Here is a 25,159-nt window from a genome sequence, read left to right as displayed (position 1 = left end):
CACATAGAAAGATCCCCCAGCACACTGCTATAGCCAGCAATAGACCTGTCATTTCTACTGTGGATAAAAATGCAAAAGTCTTAGTTGCACACATTTGCAAATGTATGTTAAAGCCACCGCCACTCCACCGCACTATTGCTAATAGGGTGGTCCACTCTCGGTGATGTTTTGATGAGTTTACCAATTCTGCTTTTACAAGGGTAATTATACTTCCTTGGCTTGAGTTATTAAGGAAAGTAAGGCAAAAAAAGGAGTTTATTATTTTGCACATAAGTTAAATATTGGCTGTTTTTTCATCTAACACACAAATACTTGATAACTTTAGTTTTACATTGAAATTTGAAGTTGATATAGGGCATGCCCTATCCCAAATATAAATCTATCCCCACATTTTAAATGTACCTAAAAAGACCTGTAAACAGGCACATTTATCTGCAGAAAAAAATACAATTGCCAACATGACATTCTACACACTCAGTGGCAAGGAAAGAATAAGGCCTTCGCCTTTCTCTATGAGTGCTAGTTCTGCAACTGTCACTGAGGCATCTTCTTGTAAGGTTCAGTCATGACCAAGCAAGACCTTGTCATTCGGACTCCAAAAGTGGTGTCCAAATACAATAATAAAGAAGGCACCTTTCAGCATTTCTGCAGATGTGTGCATGAACAGCCCAAGTGTAGTCAGAGATACATAAATTAAGGATGCCACTTTAGAATTGCAACAGGATGAGGGGGATGTTTGTGTAGCTGACAAGGGCGCTAATGAGGATGTTGATGAGGATGATGTTGTTTCTGTAAGTCCTGCACCAGTGGAAGCAGTTCTTGACCGTGATAAGAAGAAGGCCATTGTCATGCCTGGGCATAAGACCAAAAAATCCACTTATGTGTGGAACTATTTTTACCCAAATAACAGTTATCTATCCATTTTCAGCGTTTGTAAAACCACAGTCAGTAGAGGTAGGAATCTTAACCATCTAGGAACCTCATCCATGTTATGCCATTTGAAGCGAGTTCATGGCAAGCTGTTGGGAAAATTGGAAACTTATGCTAAAAAATAACAACAAGCAGTCCATCCTCAGCTAGGTTCCTTCTCTCAGCTAGATCCTGACATCTGCAATCTACACCCACAAAACCATCCTCATCAATATCCTCAGTAGCGATCGGAGTTAGTCCTCCATCCAAGTTACTAGGGCTAGACGACTCCTCCACTATCCTGGATTCCTCAGAAGAATTCTTGAGCGTTGGTCCCACTGCTGCTGTTGCTGCTAGGGGTGAATCTTCATCCCAGAAGCAGATCAAGAAGAAGACTACCAGTAGTTTACAGCAATTGACTGTTGAACAATCCTTTGCAAGAGGAAGCAAGTATGAAAGCTGTCACCCAGTTGCTTTGGGACTGGGTGACATCACGACACCATTTTACTAGAAAAGCTATTCCTCACTTCTAACAGAAGGTTCGTAAAAATGTAATTATTGGGCTACAAAATGCCATTCTACCCACTGTACACTTAACCACAGATATGTGGACAAGTGGAACTGAGCAAACTAAATATTATAGGACTGTGACAGCCCACTGGTTTGGTGATTCGCCTTCACCAGCAAGACTAGCAGCAGCATTTACCGAGGTACATCGCATTTTTCAAAGGCAGGCTACACTGTGTATCACCGGCTTCACTAAGAAGCATACAGCTGACAATCGGTTACAAAATCTAAGGGATGTCATTGCAACATGGCTTATCCTACTTGGACTCTCCTCAGAATATGTTATTTCTGATACCCCCACCAATATTGTGAGAGCATTATAGCTGGGTGAATTCCATCACATTTCCTGTTTTGCTCACACAATAAACTTGGTGGTGCAGAACATTGTAAAACATTTTAGGGACGTGAAGGAGATGATGTCTGTGGCCCGTAAAATATCTGGACATTTCTGGCATTCGGTAACAGCATGTAGGAGACTGCAGCAGCTACAAGTGCAATTAAATTTGCCCTGCCACCAACTGAAGCAAGAGGTGGTGACAAGGTGGAATTCCACCCAGTATATGCTTCTGCGGATGGAGGAACAGTGAAAATCCATACACGCTTACTCCACAAGCCATGACATTGGGAAAGGAGGGGGATGTATTTTACTCAAGCGCAGTGGAGAATACTTTCCGTGTTGTGCAAGGTGCTGAAACCATTCAAAGTAGTCACCTGTGAAGTGAGTTCAGACACTGCCAGCTTGAGTCAAGTGATTCCCTTTAATAGACTTTTGGAAAAGCAGCTTGAGAAACTGAAGGAGGAGATTAAACAAAGCAATTATGCTAAGTATGTTGGACTTGTAGATCAAGTACTTTATTCGCTTCACAAGGATCCAGGAGTTATCAAAATCTTGAAATCGGATCACTACATTTTGGTGACTCTGCTTGATCGTAGGTTTAAGATCTATGTCTTCTCTTTGTTTCCAACTGACCCAGATCTGAAGAGATGCAAGGAGCTCCTGGTGAGCAAAATGACAGCTCAAGTGTTACGTGACATGACGGTGTCCCCTCTTTCAGTTTCTCAGGCTACTGTTGCTAGGAAAAATCTAAGCTTTTCTAAGAGACCCAAGGATGATGCAGATGATTCAGAAGAACATTTTCACATCTGGTCTGGTCTAAAAGAATTGCCCAAAAAGCATGGCACCTACGCCGTAACGCCAACTGATCCTACTATCAACCAAAGATTGGTGGAGGATTATTTTAACGACAGCATAGAAATAGACACGTCAGACATTCCCTTTACATACTGGGAGGAAAAAAGGCAATTTGGAGAGCCTTGTACAAACTCATTTTGCAATACCTAAGCTGCCCACCGTCCAGTGAGTACTCTGAAAGATTTTTCAGCTCAGCCGAGAAACTTGTCGGCGATTGGCGTAGGAGCCTACTTCCTAAAGATGAGAAAAAGATGATGTTCATCAAAATGAACTACAAATTCCACAAGGAAGGCCTTTACTGGCATTTAGATCAAAGTACAGAGACTTCTGTAGTGGTGGATTCCAGTGGGGATTAATTAGTATTGTGTGAGGATGTGAGTACACACTGATGAGGGTGAGGATGATGACAGTGTAGATTGCAGGTGCTGGGATCTAGCTGAGAGAAGGAAGCTAGCTGATGCTGGAATGCTTATTAATACTTGGGTAAAATGGCATGTTGGCAATTTTATGTTTTTCTACAGTAGAGTTTCACCTTTATTAAAGATGTGGGGCCTGATTCATTAAGGATCTTAACTTAAGAAACTTCTTATTTAGGTCTCCTGGACAAAACCATGTTACAATGCAAGGGCTGCAAATTAGTATTCTGTTTTGCACATAAGTTAAATTCTGACTGTTTTTTCATGTAGCACACAAATACTTGATAGCTTATTTGCACACTGACATTTAAAGTTGATATTTGTGTGCTACATGAAAAAAACAGTAGTACATGAAAATAATATTGTGACCTATGAGGTGGTCAAAATGGACTGCAAATGACTGGAAATTAGTGTTATTGAGGTTAATAATAATGTAGGAACAAAAAATGTTTCTAAAATATACAGATCCAAAGCCAAGACCAAAACACAGGGGTCAGTGAACATCTCTACTACAAACATACATTCTTCTGGGGTTTTAAAAACAGTAGGTTAGGAACCTAAGTGAAATATACCTGTTTTCATACACCGTACCAGTGACTCTTTCAGAGTATTTTAAGGAACTGCGGTACAGAGACATGTGTATGTCACAATTCATGGAAGGTTTGCGAGTTGTATAGCACTACAGGAACATGAACAAATATGTGTACACAGAAATATTTTATTGTGAGCAGACATACATGTCACCAATAAGAGTTTATCCCATTGGAGAGATTTCTGACCAGTGTTCAGTAGATGGAAGCAATTAAAGAAATATTCTTTTTTAGAATCTCTCCTCAAGCAATATTTTTAAACAAAATATGTATTTTTTTTCATAGAAAAGGAAATCTGCTTGGATGAGACCTGCGGGATTTATTCTGAATGTTAGGCAGCTTGGAGTATAGCTCATTTAGGGGGCAATTCAATTATCCACAATGAGCCTTCTGACATCACGATAAAATCTGACTGCGGTCATTTCTGGGTTCTTCTGTACCTAAACTTAACAGATTTTCCTAATCATCTCTATGGGATAAGAGGAAAAATCTATGACGTTACATCTGTACTCTGTAGCACATTACAGGGAATTGAATTCCCCCTTAGAATAAAAAGGTAAATAAGAACTGTTAGAGGCAGCCTAGTAAGAGTTACTAAAACATCTTGTGGGACTACTTGTGTTTTCATTAAAAAATTTTGATACATAAGGACTTATTTATTAAAATGTAGTGATAAGAATTAATTCTTATCGCTGATTATACTGGTGACAAAAGACCCCCAACTTGCCTTAATTTATTATGATAATATCGCTAGGGGAGCTGAACTGTGATACTAGCACGGAGCATTAAGGGTGGACTTACCAATTTGCTTGGCCAGTTTTTGGGAGCATACCTGAGTTGGCTAGGCTGCTACATATGCACAATCAAAATAAAAGCCAATATTTGGTTTTTCAGTTCCATTAATAAAAAAAAAAGTTAAAAAAAAGATAAAAAATATCCTTTAAAGCCATTAAACATTAAAAATACTTTATTCAATAGTAAATCATCATCACCATCAACATTTATTTATATAGTGCCAGCAGATTCCGTAGCGCTTTACAATTGGTAACAAACATTAATAAGACAATACTAGTAATACAGACAGAGAGGTAAGAGAACCCTGCTCGCAAGCTTACAATCTATAGGACAATGGGAGTTTGAAACACAAGGGAATGTGCTACATCATATTGCACAATGGACCAGCTAGAATGCAAAGGTAAAAGTATTGAGTGGCCTGTGTGTGTGGCAATGTTGGTCAGAGGGTTGTTGTTTTGCGTTAGCTGTGTAGAGGATGGTAATAGGGTAATCTAGGGAAATTAAGATGGTGGTTGAGAAATATCATAATAACCTTGTCTGAAGAGGTGGGTTTTCAGTGAACGCTTGAAGGTTTGGAGACTAGAGGAAAGTCTTACTGTACGAGGGAGGGAATTCCACAAAGTGGGTGCAGCCCGAAAAAAATCCTGTAACCGAGAATGGGAGGATGTGATGAGAGTGGAAGAGAGACGTAGATCTTGTGCAGAACGGAGGTGTCGAGTTGGGAGATAGTTTGAGACAAGTGAGGAAATGTAGGTCGGTGCAATTTTGTTGATGGTCTTATATGTTAGTACAAGAATTTTATATTGGATTTGTTGAAATACAGGCAGCCAATGTAGAGACTGACAGAGTGGCTCAGCAGAGGAATAACGGTTTGCAAGCAAAATCAATCTAGCCGCTGCGTGCAAAATAGATTGTAGGGGTTCAAGTCTGACTTTGGGAAGACCAGTAAGGAGAGAATTGCAATAGTCGATACGGGAGATGATGAGTGCATGAATTAATGTTTTTGCGGTGTCTTGTGTCAGATATGTGCGTATTCTGGCAATGTTCTTTAGGTGTATGTAACATGATTTAGATATAGAGTTGATGTGGGGAATAAACGATAGTTGTGAGTCAAGGATTACACCTAGGCAACGAGCTTGCGGGGTGGGATTTATGGTCATGTTATCAACAGAAATAGAAATGTCAGGCAGAAAACTTCTGTTTTTGGGTGGGAATATTATTAATTCAGTTTTTGAAAGATTGAGTTTGAGTTGACAAGAAGACATCCAAGATGAAATGGCAGAGAGACAGTCAGTAACACGAGACAACACAGATGGTGAAAGATCAGGAGAGGATAGATAGATTTGTGTATCATCCGCATAGAGATGATACTGAAATCCAAAGGAGCTTATTAGTTTTCCAAGAGAAGTGGTGTAGATAGAGAATAGCAGAGGACCTAGGACTGAGCCTTGTGGTACTCCAACTGATAAAGGAAAAGGAACAGAGGTGGATCCAGAGAAATTAACACTGAAAGAGCGATTAGATAGGATGAGAACCAGGATAGGACAGTGCCTTCAAGACCTAGGGATTGTAGTGTTTGTGTCAAATGCAGCAGAGAGATCCAGGATAATCAGAAGAGAGTAATGGTTATTATTTTTTGCTGTGATCAAATCATTGACAACCTTGGTCAGCGCAGTCTCTGTAGAGTGTTGAGAGCGAAAGCCTGACTGAAGAGGATCCAATAGGTTGTTTGCTGTAAGAAAGTGTGTGAGGCGACTGTAGGCAATTCTCTCGAGAAACTTGGAGGGGCATGGGAGCTGGGAGATGGGGCGGTAATTTACGAGAGAGTTAGGGTCAGAATTCTGTTTCTTTAAAATGGGAGTAATCAGTGCATGCTTGAATAGTGATGGAAAAATACCAGTTGAAAGAGATAGATTACATATTTTAGTTAGAGGGGGAATGAGCACAGGAGACAAGGACATACCAATTTGTGAGGGAATTGGATCAAGAGTACAGGAGGTAGAGTAGGAAGATGAGAAGAGAGTAGAAACTTCTTCTTCATTTGTGGGATCAAATGAAGAGTGAGTGTCAGAGGGTGCTACAAAGGATCTGAGCTGACAAGGGAGATGATATCATTTCAAGTCTGATCTTATCAATTTTGTCCTTGAAATAGGAAGCAAGATCCTGTGCACTGATGGTAGTTGGAGGATTTGGGGCAGGAGGATTCAGAAGAGATTTAAATGTGTTAAAGAAGCGTTTGGGGTTAGAAGCCTGAGAATGGATGAGAGATTGGAAGTAAGTTTGTTTAGCAGTGTCCAGAGCATTTCTATAGGAGTGGTAGATATCAGTATATGTGATGAAATCATTAGAGGTACAAGATTTACGCCAGTGACGTTCTGCTTTACGAGAAAGTTTTTGTAAAGTTCGTGTTACTGTAGTGTGCCACGATTGGGAACGGATTCTACGCAAAGTATGTAGTGTCGCTGGAGCCACTTGATCCAGGGCAGTTGCTAGGGTTTGATGAAAATGGTGTACTGCCCGATCAGGGGAGGAGAATGTAGAAATAGGGGAGAGAAGGTGTTGGAGAGAGGTGGAAAACTGTTGAAAATCAATAGAGTTAAAATTCCTGCGGTTGTGAGGAGGCCTGGAAGAGTTAGACACTAGGGAGGATAAAGAACTGGGGGTGAGCGAGTAGCTAATAAGGTGATGATCCGAGAGGGGGAAAGGAGTGTTAAGGAAATGAGAAACTGAGCATAGTCTAGAGAAAACAAGATCAAGACAGTGGCCATTCTGATGAGTAGCGGATTCAATCCACTGGGAGAGTTCAAGTGAGGATGTTAGAGAGAGTAGTTTGGAAGCAGCATGAGAACGTGGATTAGAAATAGGGATGTTGAAATCACCCATGATGATGGTGGGGATGTCAGTAGATAAGAAGTGAGGGAGCCATGCAGAGAAGTGTTCAAGAAATTGTTGGTGTGGACCAGGGGGGCGATAGATGACAGCAACACGCATAGAGAAAGGGTTAAAAATCCTAACAGCATGTACTTCAAAAGATGTGAACGTGAGTGATGGGACATTTGGTAGAACTGTGAATGTGTACTGTGGGGAGAGAAGTAGTCCAACCCCCCCTCCTTATCTGCCTCCCGGTCTGGGGGTGTGGGTGAAATGGAGGCCACCATGTGAAAGGGCTGCAGGTGAGGCAGTGTCTGATTGCATGAGCCATGTTTATGTTATTGCTAGAAGGTTGAGGTTGTTTGAGAGAAAGCGATCATGAATGGAGGTAAGTTTGCTACAAACAGAACGTTCATTCCAAAGGGCACATTTAAAGGACTTTGGAAGAGAGGGGAGACAGGTAATGCGTTTGAGGTTTGCTGGATTTCTGTAGTGTTCAGATATATGTATGTGGGAGGATTGAGGGGGACCTGGATTAGGTGATATATCACCAGCTAATAGAAGCAGGATGGAAGAAAGGTAGGAAAGATGATTGTAAGATATGTGTCTTTTTAGTTTCTGGCGGCAGGGTGAGGCTGTTAAAGTTATTGAATTTAAATAGGAAAAGAGTTCATGAGTGTTCACTAGAGGCCAGTGAAGTAATGAAGGGGCAATGTGGACAGAGGTGTGTGTTGAAGGATGGGTGAGGGATGATATAGTCCTAAATATAATGTCATGAAAAGAGAGAGAGAAAAATATTTTCGCAAGCATTGGGATTTATGAGTCAAGTAGAAAAAATTAGGGAATTAAAGGAATTACCTAATTGCAATATCCAGTGTAATCAGATAAGTAGTGCAGAGCTAGGGTGCAGTAGATGTAGTTTATCCATGGATGTCTGGATAGTATAAAGTAATGATGTGGGAATGGGTGGAAGTGTTGAATGGAGAGTAATAAAGAGCAGGTGATTGAGTAGCTGAGTATTTGCAAAGTCACAAGAGAGGACAGTGGTTCAAAGTCAGTATCATTTCTTCTTACATGTGATGGCAGACAAAGCATTAAGTAGAATTGAAGTACAGTTATGAGATAGGGGCTTGAAATAGCTGTAGCATGGGTATGGAGTGGCTGAGCAAGTAGTACAGCAGGCTGATTAAAAAGAGGGGATTTTGCTGTGAAAATAAACTGACAGATAAAACAAACTTTCATGAGATGAGAAGAAAATAATATCAGAGTCCAAAACAGTCCTCATGCTCCATGGAGCTTGTAACCAGGGTGAGTTGAAAACATCAGAAGTAGAATATGAAGTTTCCAGTGAATACTGACTGTTGTCCTTGTGTTCCTGTGATAATAGGCAGAATGTTCTTCTCCTGTTTCCTCCGGTATAACTCCGAATTATGCTACTTAAATTTGTTACACTTAAATAACATCAACCTTTTTAAAACAACCATACTATAGTCACTGTATCATATTAGTATATTCAATACATTATAGTATAATATATTTTATTGTACTGTATATAATCTTAATAACATATAGGGCCTGATTCATCTTTGGATGTAAGTCCCGTTGCGTGTCATAGTGAAATTGCTCTGCCCATGCTCAGAAACGGACAATTATTGTATTAAGAGTTGTTAATGTATTTAATAGAATTTTTTTTTGCATGTGCTCTGATGAGACTTGATATTGCAAATATGCATGTGTGGTGGTACTTTAACTTTCATTATTAGTCTGTGTTACACTACTTTTCCTAGTTTTTCTGTGTTTGACATATATACACATCTTTTCTTCTTGAGTTTTCCATCCTTCCTAGATATGTGTAGCCTTCAGTTCAGTGTGGCCTCCATCATGTATATCAGTACCATTCCCATATATCACTTATATTCCCCTATATACTTATTCTTCCTATATATATCACTCCTTCCCATTTAGAGCATTCCCATATCAAAGTATATGTGTCGCAGGGTATGGAGATCTTCACTCTGGACATAGAGTCTAGTATAAAGTGGGTGAGTCATTTCTCAGCTAAGTACTATTGCTGTATGTGGGTGGACATAACTGCATCTTAAGTTGGTAACATTTCCAGATGAAGACTGGGTTGGAGCTCCAGCATCACAGCAGTGGAATTGTACACTCCACTAGTTGGTGCTAACTGGGCACAGATGTAATTGTGAATATCCAGTACCAGTAAATCAATATGTTGGCCCCATAGAGTCAGCTTTACAGTTTGTGTGTCCTGGAAAAAGGAAAAAGGGGATCATAATAGTCCCGGGGCACAGCACCCATGATGGGCACCTGTATGGCAAGTGATAGGATCCGTTATGCAGTTCAAAGAAGTGCCCAATCCAGAATAGAGTAGATAACAAAGTTGCGTACCTGTATCCCTTCTTCTGACTTATGTAAGCTGGAAGTGCAAGCAACCCCATCCAACTTATGTTGCTCTGCCGGGCTGTTGCATCTCAGACTGTGATATGGGAGAGGAGTCTGTCACAGGGGCAGCTGTGGTGAACCGACACCAGGCCGTGCAATGCGGCCAGGCATATCACTGCCATTTGGTGAGTCGCAGCTACCAGCCCGCGAGAGTAGTGGATGTAATGTGGCGCTGGTGAATCAGGCCGTCACACTGTTCTCCAATGCCTGATAAGTGAAGCACAGGCAGTTGGGCAGAGCTTGTAAAAGCCACTGGAGGCACTTTAAGGGTCCTGACGAGGGCAGGGAAGGGCGCAGCTGGTTTGATCTGCCGTAGCTCCCTTGGGCATGAGCCAATGCTCTCCGTTGGGCCACTTAATGAAGCGGGGCATGGTTCTAAGCCTAGAATGTCAAGCAGAGGCCAGTTGGATTGGAGAAATTGACCATTATGTGTGTTTTTAAAAAACACGCAATACGTTCGTTTAGCATGCCTTAATGAATCATGCGACTTGTGTTTTCCCCTTGGGGACCTGCACATTTTTTGCAAGCCTGATTTCCCTAGTTCAGTGATGCACAAATTGTGACTCTCCCATTCTCAACTCCCTCTGCCAAAGTGAGACATTGCCATTCGACAGCAAATAAAAATGAATGAGCTTCACTCTGATTCAATGCCAAACTGTCCCTGTACTGCTTGTGAGCTGAGTCTAGCAAGAGAAACTAAAGGGGAGGTTTATTAAAGTGTAGCTTATCATATGATTTGCAAACCACCACACTTCAGATGCGGTTTTCAGTTCCAAACTGCAAGATTTATCATCCTGTGGTTTGAAGGGTGAAATCTCAAACTGCATCCAAAATGTTGTGGTTTGCAAACCTCTAAACACCATACAGTTTGTCTTAAACTATGTGGTAAAAGCAGAGACCCCTCAAATTTTATTTGTGGATTGTCTATATGAATGGTGCCTTGGCATAGCAGGGTGGGCGGTAGCCACCCCTCCAGACTCACTTCTCTTGTTTAACTAAAATAAGTTAAAAAAATTCCCCCTCCTTTAAAGTAAATAAACAGCCCATTCTGCTCAACATTGGGCTCAGCCTTCTATTGAAGGGCCGAGATACTGGTAGGGCCTCGTATGGCCATACTCATATTCATAAGCATGAGTAGAAATTCCCATTTAGATTTAGATATAATTCTATTTTGATATTGTAAATACTGCACATACACACCATACTCTGGAGAGCAGGCAGGTGTAAGGTTAAAATATTAAAAGCAACCTAGATGCAATTGTTTTATAATATATTATATATAATAGTGCCACTGTGCATTTTTCAGAACAACTTTCCCCTTCTGAAGCGATGAGAAAGCATGTGACTTAATAAGTTGTCTATGCTAATTGTTTGATTTGGCTTCCAGGCCAAGCATCCAACAGCACTAGTCAGGCAGCTGTTACTACTACTACTACTACTACTAATAATAATAATAATAATAATAATAATACACTAAATTGCAGTTTCCCATACTGGCAACACGTTCTCTTTAACTTTAGGGTTTGATATTAATTGGAGAGTGGCTTAATTTTTGTAGAGTATTACAATAATTTGGTGTTTGTTTAATATCAAATGTCAACACTATAGCAAGTATTTATTTAGAATTTAATTGAAAGAATTTAGTGAACAAAGCTATGGTGTGAATAAAAATCACTGGCTAATACAATACGTCTTTTAAATGGAAACCAGTCTTAGTATTTAATGCTATTATTATATATGAACAATAGAGCACAGTATCACATGTCTTCTTTTGTATGCTATGTGCAATTCCCATAATTGTTTCTTATTAGACAGCTGTACATTTCTTGTTTTGTATACTGGGTATCATTTCCAGTTTCTCTCCTTATTTTAATGTATTGATATTGGATGTAATTATCAGTATATATGGACAACTGCACATCCCTTGTTCACTGTTTGCAATTCTCACTATTTGTTCTTACTCTGTATGTACTGCCAGCTTGTAAAGTACCAATTATTGTTATTCTAGATTTCGATAGAATAGATAATACACATAGTAACTGGAACATGTCCTGAGAGATTTCTTTTTTTTGGGGAAGGGGTCATCCTGGGCTCCATTTGGTCTAGAATTGTCCCCTGGATAAATGATTTGCATTTCTTGGATTGGAAGCTTTCTTGGTGGTTGTTTGTAAAGTTGTTGGCCATGAAGAAATGGCAGCGATGGCACTGTCTGATATTCACTTACTGTGAAGGGGAAGTGTGGGTTCCTCAGATATGGTTGGTGGGAGAGGCATACGGTAATGTGCCTGCTAAAAAGTGACTGTTTCCTCTTCATCATCACTTCATGACACAACTTTGCAAGCACTTTCTAAAAATGTTGTTGTTTAGTGTAATTTCATTATAAGGTATTGTCGTCAGTATCCACAAACACAGATTACTTTGTGAAATCTTTGCTACTCGTTACATTCGTTTATTCCTAGTTGGATGATAATGCATCAGCAACACTTGTTTGCTTCACTACCATTGACATTAGTATTGAATTTTTTACTGTACGATGTTCTTAGTGATGCAGGGTGCGCTAATCACATTTGGCCATTTTGTACATGCCAGATTTACCTCTTCGGGGTAAATTTTCATCCTTATCTGCTCAGTATTGACCATGGGATGAGAGAAAAGGTTCATCCTAATTATCCCTTTCAAGATGACTATCACAGTTCAGTAGTAAAGTCTAATCAGCCTCCAATTGCTGAAAATAGTAACTGACATTTAATTGTCAGATGTACTGTCATGCAGCACGGTGGCTTAGTGGTTAGCACTTCTGCCTCACTGCACTGCGGTCATGAATTCAATTCCCGACCATGGCCTTATCTGTGTGGAGTTTGTATGTTCTCCCCTTGTCTACGCGAGTTTATTCCGGGTGCTCCGGTTTACTCCCACACTCCAAAAACATACTGGTAGGTTAATTGGCTGCTATTAAATTGCCCTTAGTCGCTCTCGGTCTGTGTGTGTGTATGTTAGGGGATTTAGATTATAAGTGCCAATGTTGCAGGAACTGATGTGAATAAGTTCGCTGTGCAGCGCTGCAGAATTAGTGGCGCTATATAAATAAATAGATGATGATGATAATAGAGGCTCATACAGAGGTGGATGCGTTTGTGCTCCAAACATATATAGGAAAAGACGCATGCTAGAAAAAGCATATGTTAAGTTGGACAACGTGCATCCAGTTCAAAAACAGCATTTGTATCAGATCAGGCATGCAAATGTGTATACTTATACCACAGCATAGAGATAGTGTAAAGGTGGCTTAATAGTGTTAATAGTTAATGCAAATGTCATGTCCACATTTTTGTACACAATATATTAATGTAGTTAAGTGTCATATACAGAAGAAAGAATATTGCACCAACCCAGTATTCTTATTATTATTATTATCATTATTTATTTATTTTTTTGAAGCACTGGCATACTATGCAGCACTTTACAGTGAAGAGATCATGACATTAAATTACATATAATGACATGTAACAGAAGGTAAAGATGGCCCAGGCCAAAGAAGTTCACAAACTAAACGGAGAAAACTTCATACAAATTTGCAAAATAACAATTGTTAACTGTTGGACCGGAAAGTGAGTGTGGCTACTCTAAGGCAGTAGCATTTTCAGCCACCAAAAATTAAAGCAGTCATTAGTGACAGCCACTTCTGTGCAGCCACAAGTGGCGCATTATGGTTTGAATATATAGAGACAGCGGAGACACAAAACATGAACTAGTCACTGTAGAAATCTTAAAACAGTCAGCTACTGTGAACAATAAATGTTGTTCACCATTTATCTCAACTGAATCTCTTTCCTCTTCTGGTTCTGGAGAATGCTGCTGTTTTCATGCTGAAAGGGCACTCTTGTGGTTGGAAGGCGGCTTGGGCCCAAATCCAACTTTTTGCACCTGGGCACACAACTCGCTAGTTCTGCCTCCAAAGTGCATTCATGAAAACGAACTTTAGGGAGGGCCCTGTTCATGAGATTTTCAATCTAGATTAAAAAACTTCAGGGATGAGATTGGGACGCCAGCAAGGCTGTACTTGTGTGAGTAGTGTCATGTAGGAGCAGGGTAGGCTTTAGTTTAGAGGTATGTTTTCAAAGAGTATTTAAAGACTTAAAGCCTTGGGTAGAGTCTGATCAGGCATGGTAGGGAATTCCATAAGTGAGTGTTTGGCGAAGAGAAAAGAATTTCAGTAGTTAAACACGAGCTACTCAAAAAAATTACAGCAGTCATTAGTGACAGGCACTTCTGTATATATATATATATATATATATATATATATATATATATATATATGTGACAAAATCACTGGATTAATGCTAAATCACAGAGATATTTGTCCCAGTCCTCCTGCCTTGTATACGCTAACAGCACTAAGATTATGTAGCACTGTGGGGAAAAGCTTTCCAGAATATGTTTCACAGCAGACTAATTAAGAGTTGTACCTTTGCGGGGCTTGTAAAAGGTTACAGCCATGATCACTCTGCCTCTCAGACCTGGGCAGGAGGCTGGATGCCTCCTGAGAGAACCTGCCAAGGGAAGGGAAGATGCAAAAAGTTGAAGGGACCAAACACTGCAGAATGAAAAGAATGGAAAGTTGAAAACTGATATTGCAAGAGTAAATGCAGCCCAGAATACAAGTCAAGGTTAATGTCAAAGTGCAAAAGAAGAAGCATTAATCTGCAGAAAGAACTTATGCCAAAGTAACAGATATACAAGAGAAAATTAAGACGGTAACCCAAGTTGAAAATATTGGAAAGCGATACAAGACTCAATATAAAGAGTTAAAGATTCAGCATGATAAGCTGGGTGCTGAGACGTTCTTGGCTCAGGCAGCACATTTAGTACGAGCTTCTCAAACAGAAGTACAAGAGTTAAGAGAGTCCAGTATCCAGGCTGATCCAAAGATAACAGCACTGGAAGACCAACAAAGGTCAATAAGTGAAGTTAAATGTCAACTGGAGCAAACCCCAAAAGTTGTCCACAGTTCAAACAGACCTACAGTATGTTACTAAAGATATTCAAGACAATGTTAGCAGAATACAAAGGATTAAGGATAACTTAAGGATAACTGGGAGAAGTTTGACCCTGACTTTGAAACACCTTCCATTTGGGTTACAATTGTTATGCTGAAAGTGGTGCAGACCAAGTATGTTGCTGCCGGCCTCTAGTTCCACAATGGCTATCTACATTGAACTCTGGTAAGACTGTTCCAGGGGAAAAGGGTGCTGGGCGGTGGAATGAACTGAAATGTACAGAGACTGTAGACTCAGAACCTGTAAATTGACCAGTTATGATAAGAAGGTTCCGGCCTCGAAAGAGATGTGAAAGAGATGTGATTACCTGTTTTAGGTGTGGTGGCTTAGGTCATATTGTTGCTAATTGTTCACTACCTTTGAATCTATTCAATATAATAATGCTTACGTACATCGCAGAAAATTTTTATGTGCCCAGTTAGCCTGTATTGCAGACCGACAGGCTAAGCTGGACAAATTGATGTGTGAAATTACTGTAGATGGTAAAAGGGTAAAGCCACTGCTAGATTCTGACAGCATGGTTTCTAATGTAAAAGCAGAGTTGGTGAGCCCCTTAAAGCGTCAAGGGAAAACTGTTGGCTAGACTTGCATACACGGGGATGCACTGTGTTATGATGCTGTTGAGCTACAAGCAGAAACACAGTATAGTCACGTGGTAGTCACTGTGGGATTAGTTCCCGGTTTGAAGTTTGATGTGATATTGGGGAGAGATTATTCCCTCTTCTGGAAGCTGTGGGAAATCCAGTCGATTGCTAAAGTGAATAGCCCAGACCCACATGGTAGGGGGTGTGTTCCCCAAGTCAGAAGTGTTCCCTTTTGCAAATGTGGTTGGGGAGTCAGGAAATGACAAGGGTAGCAGTGGACTGCAAGGCAGTGTACATTCTATTGAAATGGGAAATGTTGTCAAGACTGCTAACTGTACACTTGATGTTAAAGTAAAAAAAGATGTTTGTGTCTCAGAGCAATTAAAAGACCCCACTCTAATAAAAACCAGAGAAAGTGTGAAAACTATTAATGAGAAGCCAGTAGAACATGGTAATAGGTTGTTGTATCCTTCCTTGGGAATAAACCAGGGGTTCAAAAAGAGGTCTTTGATTGTTGATCATCCTGCTCTGATTGTCGGTGCCATGTTTCCACATCTCATTATCAAAATTTACTGGCAACTACCCTAGTTTCTCCACTATCTGTTGTTCCTTTGGGTTGGAAAGGAACTATAAGCAATACCCTCACACCCAGCTTACAGCATGAGGCTAAAAAGTTTGGTGAGAAATAGAGGAGCATTTAGGGATTATATGTGTTCCATCCATGGGTCGAAACAAGGGAGGGGATATGTGGAAAAGTTACTGGATTAATGCTAAATCACAGAGATATTTGACCCAGGTCTCCTGCTTTGTATACACTAACAGCAGGGAGATTGTTTAGCTCTTTGGGGAAAAGCTTACCAGAATATGTTTCACAGCAGACTAATTAAGAGTTGCACATGTGTGGGGCCTGTAAAAGGTTGCAGCCCTGATCACTCTGTCTCTCATGCCTGTGGAGGAGGCTGGATGCCTCCTGTGAAAACCTGCCAAGGGTGAGCAAATAACCTTATGTTTGGCGTTTGAGCCTGGGACATAAGGTCTCAGGCTTGAGAGAGTGCCCTTAAGGAATATTTAGCTAGTGCCGGACAGTCAAGGCTTTTTGTTTATTTCAACATGCTTAATAAAACTGGCTGAGTTCAGTAGTACCAGAAATCCTGCATCTTTGTGATTTTATTCTGCTGCTCAAAGCCATCTACTATATATATATATATATATATATATATATATATATATATACATATATATATATATATATATATACATATATATATATATATATATATATATATATATATACATATATATATATATATATATATATATATATATATATATATATATATTCAAGGAGTGTAGAAATGGTGGTATGGAAAATGTACTGGGACTTTAAGTGAATTTAATGTGTTTACGATGAAGGCAGTAGGAGAAGTGTCGGTATGACATATCAGCTTATCGTGCCTCACAAAGGTTTCTGCTGAACCACTTTGACGTGTATTTACTTGTCAGGATGGATAAACAGTCTTGTCAGTGTCTTCAGCAATCCAATCAAACGTATTCACAGGAATAAACACAGTTCCATAGCCCCTGATGCTGGTTATAACAGTTAGATCCCTAACTTGTTGACTCCAGTCTCCCACCCTCAGCTCAAACCGAACTTTTTAAGCTTCCTGTCAGACATTGCTCTTGCTGACTCCTTAATTGATTAGACCAGGTGCTCCACTTGGTCTCCTGCTCTGTGTGTGTGGGTGCAGATTTAACCCTCTCTGCACCTTTAGGCTGTGGTTTTCCAGGGAAACCACCACTCTTTCTTTTATTAGAAGGTGGCAAAGTGTCTCAATTTCCACATACCCCTTCTCTTAGCTTTGTCAAGCTACACGAAGCGGACTCCGCAGGTAGCGCAAAACTGCCCTCTTTGTCATACACCCGTCCCTTGGCTTCATCAACCCCAGTAAAGTGGATACTGCGGGAGATGCATTTTTATGGAACTGGGCATCCGCATTTTTAAGTTTAGGTCCTAGTCGATGCCCTCTCAGCGGGGTCTCCTCATGCCAGGTTTTTAGTAAAGTGACATGTTTAACTTGTCATTTTTGACTTTTATCCAACTGGCGGACTCTATATCTCTTCTTTCTATACAAGAATGGGGTCCCCTGCTCTGTGTGTGTGGGTGCAGATTTTACCCTTTCTGCACCCTTAGGCTGTGGTCTCCCACCCCTCTCTCCTCTATAAGAAGATGTCAAAGTGTCCCAATTGCCACAAAATATATATATATATATATATATATATATATATATAATGCCAAGAGCACAGTTCTCCTGATGCAGACACAAACAACTTCTCACTAGTTTACTTTGCTTTATTGTCAGAATGGCAAAGCAGTAGACAACATATAAGCTTCATGCACTTCATGGTGACCATAATGCTTAGTTTCACAGAGACCAACTCTCTAGACTCCAGTCCACTTATTTAGCATCAGTTAAACTGAACAATGAAAACAGGCATGTTTATATATTTGACATTCCTCCCACAGTCTTAGCTTGATGGACAGGTGACACTCCAACCTACCCTTTAAAAGGGAGTTCACATCAGCTGCTCTGGTGATTGCTCTTACTGTAGACACACCCCTGCCTTTGTGGGAGAAAACCCTTTTTAAACCATGTAAGTTAAATCAGACTACCAACTAAGTTTGGTTAAGTCACATGGTTTGAAAGCTCCTTCCTCTCAGCAAACAGACAGGGTGTGTCTGTTAGTGCAAACAGAGCCAGTGATAGGTGTTTCCTCTTAAAGGGAAGGTGGGTTGGTCACCTGCCCATCAAGCTAAGGCTGGGGGAGGAGTATCTTGTATAAAAGCTTGCTTGTATCATTTGTTCAGGGAGACCAATGCTGGAGAAGCTGGCTGGTCCTTAGAGAGCTGGTCTATGTCTAGCTAGCGTTTAGGGTCTCCAGAATTGCTGTGAAATACATATGGTGTCAAATACATTTTCCATCCTGACAATAAAGCTGCATAAAAAGAAGAAGTTGTTTGCGTGTGCTTCAGCAGTAGAGGGCTCTTGCCACAATATATATATATATATATATATATATATATATATATATATATATATATATATATATATATATATATATATATATATATATATATATATATATACACACACACACACACACACACACACACACACACACACACACACACACACACACACACACACACACACACACACACATATAGTCCTTCATTTCTGTCACTTGGGAAAAGCTTCCCAGAGATTGTCTTCAGTTGTAATAAAAAGTGGTGAGAATTCCTGGGTGTGAATGGAGAGAGAAGGATGGTCTTCATTCATATGGTCCATTTTAGGTTTTCCAGAGAGCTATCAAGTTGTTGGATCTGTACTTGATATTGTTAAAAGGCTGCTAAGTAGTTCACTTAGTCTCTCACAGTCTGTAGAGTAGGTGGATGCTTGCTGAGAGAAACTACAATTTATAGCCAGTGAGTACTGTTGTTTTGAATGCATGTGTGGGACACTAAGTCCCTCACTTCAGAGTGGAAGATCCTATGTTGAGTTAGTGCCAGACAGGCAAGGTCTTTTGTTTGTGTATTATATTGCTTTATTGGTGGTGAAAAAAATAGCTGTGGCTACTAAAACCAAAAGCAAATAAATAATTACTATCTGATAAGATTTAATCTTGGTGACATGTCTATATTAAAAATTGTTTAGATGGGGTGTCATGATGCGTCTGGGGTAGAGGTGTCATGATGTGTTTGGAGAGGTGAGATTGTAACGTGTCTAGAATGGGGGTGTCGTGATGTGTCTGGGATGGGGGTGTCGTGATGTGTCTGGGGAGGGGGTGTCATGATGTGTCTGGGATGGGGGTGTCGTGATGTGTCTGGGGATGGGGGTGTCGTGATGTGGCTGGGGAGGGGGTGTTGTGATGTGGCTGGGGAGGGGGTGTTGTGATGTGTCTGGGGAGGGGGTGTCATGATGTGTCTGGGGAGGGGGTGTTGTGATGTGTCTGGGGAGGGGGTGTCATGATGTGTCTGGGGAGGGGGTGTTGTGATGTGGCTGGGGAGGGGGTGTTGTGATGTGGTTGGGGAGGGGGTGTTGTGATGTGGCTGGGGAGGGGGTGTCGTGATGTGGCTTGGGCCCAGCCCTGCATGTCTTCAATCAGCTGGGAATTTATTTTTATCAAGATCTGGGCCACAATGGAAGCATAAGCATTCATTAAAGATATAAGTTAATATGAAGAACATAGTGTGTGATATTTGTCCACTTTTGGGACCAGGACTGTAAGTGTTTCCCCGATAGACATTTGGAGAAGAGCTCCGTTAAGGGCATTGTTGTACTAAGATACAAGTTTAGGATAGAGAAAATCTGAGTATACCTTATACCATTCTATGAGAAGGCAATCCTAGGCTCTTTTGTGTTAGAACATAGAAATAACGCTGTCTACCTCTCCTGGATTGATTCTGATTCTGCTATCAAGTGAATAGATGACAATTATGCATCTAGGCTACAGACAGAAAAGGTTCTGACCACACCAAATCCCCAGGAATTTAAAAATTATAAATCCATCCAGAATATCAAGCACATATCTCTATTCTGGAGGTGCACCCATACACTTAACAAATTGCATGGGCAAAGCGAAAAGAGAAATGTAATAAGGAGCACTCTGGAATGTACAGGAAAATGTAAAAAAGAAATGATATATCAACCTCCTGATTGCATATATTTATAGCAAATTGGTAAAAATGTGTACAAGTGTATTGTGCACAAATCGTGTAAAGCGTGATTAATATAGCAGCATAAAATTGCTAGTGCACTAATAAACAAGAAACATGAATACATGCATGGCCTGTTCTGCATACATGAGAGCATTTCAAATTTTCACAGGAATGAAATAAGGTAATGTTGTCACACAGTTCAGTTTGAAATGTTCTGATAGCTGCTATTCTACCATGAGGTATGTCTTTAATTTCAGCCGCTCTGAGCCTCACACAGTTGTGTAACTCTCAGACTAGCACTGCCAGCAGCTACATGGTACTGTCTAACTGCCACTATTACTGATTCAGAAGCATAGCCCCCCTCTGCAGTCTCCACAGTCATTAAGCTCCTTTCTGTGTGACCGCTAAGACTACAAGAAATTTAAAGCCCCAGGATGACGTGTGCTGGAGCTGGCATTGTAGGGGAGACGAAATCTGATGTTCCCTTCCTGTCTGAGCAATAGGTGCAGAGTAGAGGCAGTGTAGGAAGAAGAGGAGGTGGCTGCAATTAAAGTAAGTGAGGGGAGGGGAGGGATGTCCCTTCCTAGATATCTTGGGGACCCATCAACATTTTGCTTGGAGCCCACAAAGTTCTATTTACACCCCTGGTCTCAATGCCTAGTGCATGTGGGATCTCTGTTGCTTTGACACTGTAGTGAACTACACTCTAGCTTAGCAAATATATCCTAAATAGCAAATCACAGCCACTGATGATCGTATAGCTTTCTATACGATCTCTAGTTCTCAGTGCTTTATCTCTAACAATGCTTTCTCAGTGCTTTGTTTTGCAGTAGCTGAGTAATTGAAGATTGAAATATTAATTCATTTTTTTTTTATCAGCACATAAAAATGACATTTGACTATTTCACGTACAAAGGAATCAGATTTGCCATTGATGCATATTCAGAGGAGGGACTAAGCTATGCAGAAAATGAACTTGAAGTACTGGATGATGATATCTTCAATGTTACCTACCCAAAATCAGGTAATTTACATACACTATTTGTTTTATTTCCCCTAATGATTAATGTCAGTCCTGTCTGCACTTACAGATGTCATCTATGGGCTGCAAGTAAGTGGAAAATAAACTTAAAAATTCTCTTATTTTCTCATATCTGGAAAATAAAATTGCTGACATATTATGATACTTGCTTTGAAGGATTTTGAGGGGGATTTTGAAGGCTTACAAATCCCCCTCTCTTGCCTCATAGGTCTTTGCTGTTTTGTTCATATAACTTTTCTAAATACTTACTTGCACCTGGAATGTTGGAGAAAAGCCAAAGGAGAGGAGGGATTAGGCACAGTAAGGGTCAGTTACTATTACTATCCACAACATATGCAGACACACAGCGTATTTACCTGTAGATATTTTGCGGCTTGCTTATAACAAAGTGCACGCTCATATTCAGTTTCTGAGAAATACTGCTGTGGATGCATTTACTTTTGTGGGATATAGAAAAAAACTAACAAAAATATAGAAGGGCGCTGGTTATGGTGAAATATTATTAGTTCTCATATTTATTAAGAAAAACACAATTTATAAAAAATATATATATAAAAACATAAGCAAATCATACAATAAAATATATATTCCATGATTGTGGAAAGAAATCAGTAATTGATAAAACCCAACTCCTCAGCACCAATATTTTGCTGGTTACAGTTAATTAGTAACACTTATATATGCAAATACAGATGGCCACAGAAATTTCATACATAATTCCTAAAAGTTCTACAACAATTACTTGTTTAAAGAATCAGGACAACAGACTGTCTTAATAAATTGTGTGGTTAGAATTAGAGATGGTCACTGACCCCCGTGTTTTGGTTTTGGATCTGGATTACCTTCGTGTTTTGGTTTTGGCAAAACCGCCCTTACACGTTTTGGTTTTGTTTTGTAATTTGTAAAAAAATAAAATTTTTGGGGTCTAAAATAACCTAATTTAGTGCTCCACCTGTTTCTTGGATAAGTGAGTTAATTCTACAGCTAATAAATGTCAAAGAGCGCTGCCCCCCCCTGGGATGTATGCTTTTATCAGACACACACCAATCCAGGGTGCCAGACAACGCACTAGAAAGATCGATCAAAATTCCTAGCAAAAAAGGCAGTTTTGTGTCTATCTGTATATTACACCCTACACTTATAGTTAAATAAAAAAAAGCAGCCTGCAAACACCGTACGATCAATAGAAATGCCCAAAGCATCTTTTCAGTTTGGCTGTAGTGTATACCCAAACCTTCTTAGTGCAAATTATGAAAAATACAGTTTAATCCCTGGTAGGCCGTCCTTAATTCTAACACTTGCCTGCAAATTATACAGACAAGCCTGCTTGTCTTCCTCTCCATCTTTGCTTATTGGCACTGTAGCCATCGTCTTTGGGTGTATATTACACAATACACTTGTACACTTGTACTTGTAAATAGAAAAAAAGCCAGCCTGCATAGTCTGTACAATAAAATAGAAATGGACAAAGGCAGTTTGGTGACTGTCTGTGAATGACACCCTACACTTATAGTTAAATTGAAAAAACAGCAGCCTTTAAAGACTGTACATTAAATAGAAATGTCCCAAGTCCCTTTCCTGTTTCTGGGTAGATTACACCCTACACTTAGAGTGAACGTTTTAAAAAGATGTTATCGTCATCATATTCAGCATCATCCTCACCCTCATCAGTGTGTACGTCATTATCACAGACTATTAATTCATCTCCGCTGGAATCCACCATTAGAGAACTGTCAGTGCTTGGATGTCTTTGATGGTAAAGGCCTTCCTCGTGGAAGATGTAGTTCATTTTAATGAACATCATCTTTTCCACATTTTTCGGAAGTAACCTCCTACGTCGATCACTGACAAGGTTCCCGGCTGTGCTGAATACTCTTTCAGAGTACACACTGGAGGGTGGGCAGCTTAGGTATTGCAAGGCAAGTTTGTACATGGGTTTCCAAATGGCTTGCTTTTCTTCCCAGTAAGGAAAGGGACTGTCTGACATTTCCATATCAATTACCTCTTGAAAATAATCCAACACCATCCTTTGCATGTTAATAGTAGGATTGGATGGAGTTATGGGCAAGGTCACACATTTTTTGGTAAAATCTTTCAAACCAGCCCAGATGTCAAACTTTTGTGGTCTGCCCCCTGCGTCATTCCTGCTTCGCTTTGGAAAGTTAAATTTTTACGAGCAGCAGCTGCTTGAGAAACTGAAGGAGGAGACGTCATCAAGCCAAAGCCCAGTTCAGCGGACAGCATGCTGACCAATAGCTCCTTGCAAAGGTTCACATCTCGCTCATTTTGAAGGAAAGAATCAATGTAGGTCTTAAACCTTGGATCAAGCACAGTCGCCAAAACGTAGTGATCCGAGTTCAAGATTTTAATTACTCTTGGATCATTGCGAAGCGAATTAAGTACTTGATCTACAAGGCCAACATACTTTGCTTTCTTTCATCTCCTCCTTCAGTTTCTCAAGCTGTTTTTCCAATAGTCGAATTAAAGGAATGACTTGGCTCAAGCTAGCAGTCTGAACTCACTTCCCACGTCACAACTTCAAATTGTTTCAGCACCTTGCACAGCACAGAAAAAAATTCCCCACTGTGCAAGAGTGAAATACATTTCCTCTACTTTCCCAATGTCATGGCTAGTGCAATACGCTTGGGTGGTTTTGCGCTGTTCCTCCATCCTCTGAAGCATGTACAGGGTGGAATTCCACCTTGTTAGGGCAAGTTAAATTGTTCTTGGAGCCGCTGCAATCTCCTACATGCTGTGGATGAATGCCGGAAATGTCCCAAAATTTCACGGGCCATCGAAAGCATCTCCTGCACCTCACGGTTATTTCTTAGGAAGCTCTGCACCACCAAATTTATTGTGTGAGCAAAACAGGGAATGTGATGGAATTCACCCAGCTGTAATGCTCGCACTATATTGTTGGCGTTATCAGAAATGACATATCCTGGGGAGAGTCCAAGTGGTATAAGCCATGTATCAATCACATCTCTTAGTTTTCGTAACAAATTATCACCTGTATGTATGTTAGTGAAGCCAGTGATACAAAGAGTAGCCTGCCTGTGACAAATGTTACGTAGTGGTGTACATGCTGCTGCTGGTTCTGCTGGTTAAGGCGAATGATCAACCCAGTGGGCTGTCACAGTCATATAGTCTTTGGTTTGCCCACTTCCACTGGTCTACATATCTGTGGTTAAGTGTACAGTGGGCAGAATGGCATTTTTGAGCTCAATTACTACATTTTTTCAAACTTTTCGGTATAGTTGCGGAATAGATTTTCGTGAAAAATGGTGTCACAATGGAATTCTGTAACGCGGACACAAAACATCAATTAACTGTGAAAAACCAGCTGCGTTTATTGTGGATATTGGACGCAGATCTAACACTAGCATAGTAGCCATGGCGTCTGTGATCCGCTTGGCGACTGGGTGACTGCTGTCATATTTGCTAGCAAAAGATTGTTTCACAGTTAATTGTTGTAAAGTAGTAGTGCTCTTTTTCGTGGCCTTTTTTAGGAGGAAGATTCACTCCCTGCAGCAGTAGTGGGACTAACGCTTAAACATTCTTCAGAGGAATAAATTATAGTGCAGGAGTCATCGAGCCTTACCAAGTGGGATGCAGGGCTAACTCCCATCGCTACTGAGGATATTGATGAGGATGGTGCTGTGGCTGTATGGATGCCATCGGGATGTAGGTGACAGAAGGGTCCCAGCTGATGATGGAGTGCTTGTTATTTTTTTGCCATAACTTTCAGCTTTTCCCAAAACCTTGCCATGAACTCTTGTCAAATGTCGTAACATGGATGAGGTTCCAAGATGGTTAAAGTCCCTCCCTCAACTGACTGTGGCTTTACATACACTACAAATGGCTATATAGGGTTCTTCAGCTGCCGCAATTGAGTAAAGTCTGCATTTCAAGCTGCCTGTGTTTACAGTGAGTCTGCGATGTGATCTTCACTGTAA

At 40.4% G+C, this 25,159-nt stretch overlaps 1 protein-coding gene across 1 annotated transcript in view; it reads left to right on the top strand.

The window, feature by feature from the left end:
* The window catches only part of LOC142107967 (sulfotransferase 2B1-like), a 66,426-nt gene that overhangs the window by 6,496 nt on the left and 34,771 nt on the right, over window positions 1-25,159 (top strand). Inside the window, 1 exon segment of the mRNA XM_075191642.1 lies at window positions 21,044-21,185. Within this exon segment, the coding sequence (XP_075047743.1) occupies window positions 21,050-21,185 (136 nt within the window). The 5' untranslated portion in view covers window positions 21,044-21,049.

This window comes from Mixophyes fleayi, chromosome 11, assembly GCF_038048845.1.
Source record: "Mixophyes fleayi isolate aMixFle1 chromosome 11, aMixFle1.hap1, whole genome shotgun sequence".
In the NCBI taxonomy this organism is placed as follows: Eukaryota; Metazoa; Chordata; class Amphibia; order Anura; family Limnodynastidae; genus Mixophyes; species Mixophyes fleayi.
This window is presented reverse-complemented; position numbering and strand designations above follow the sequence as displayed.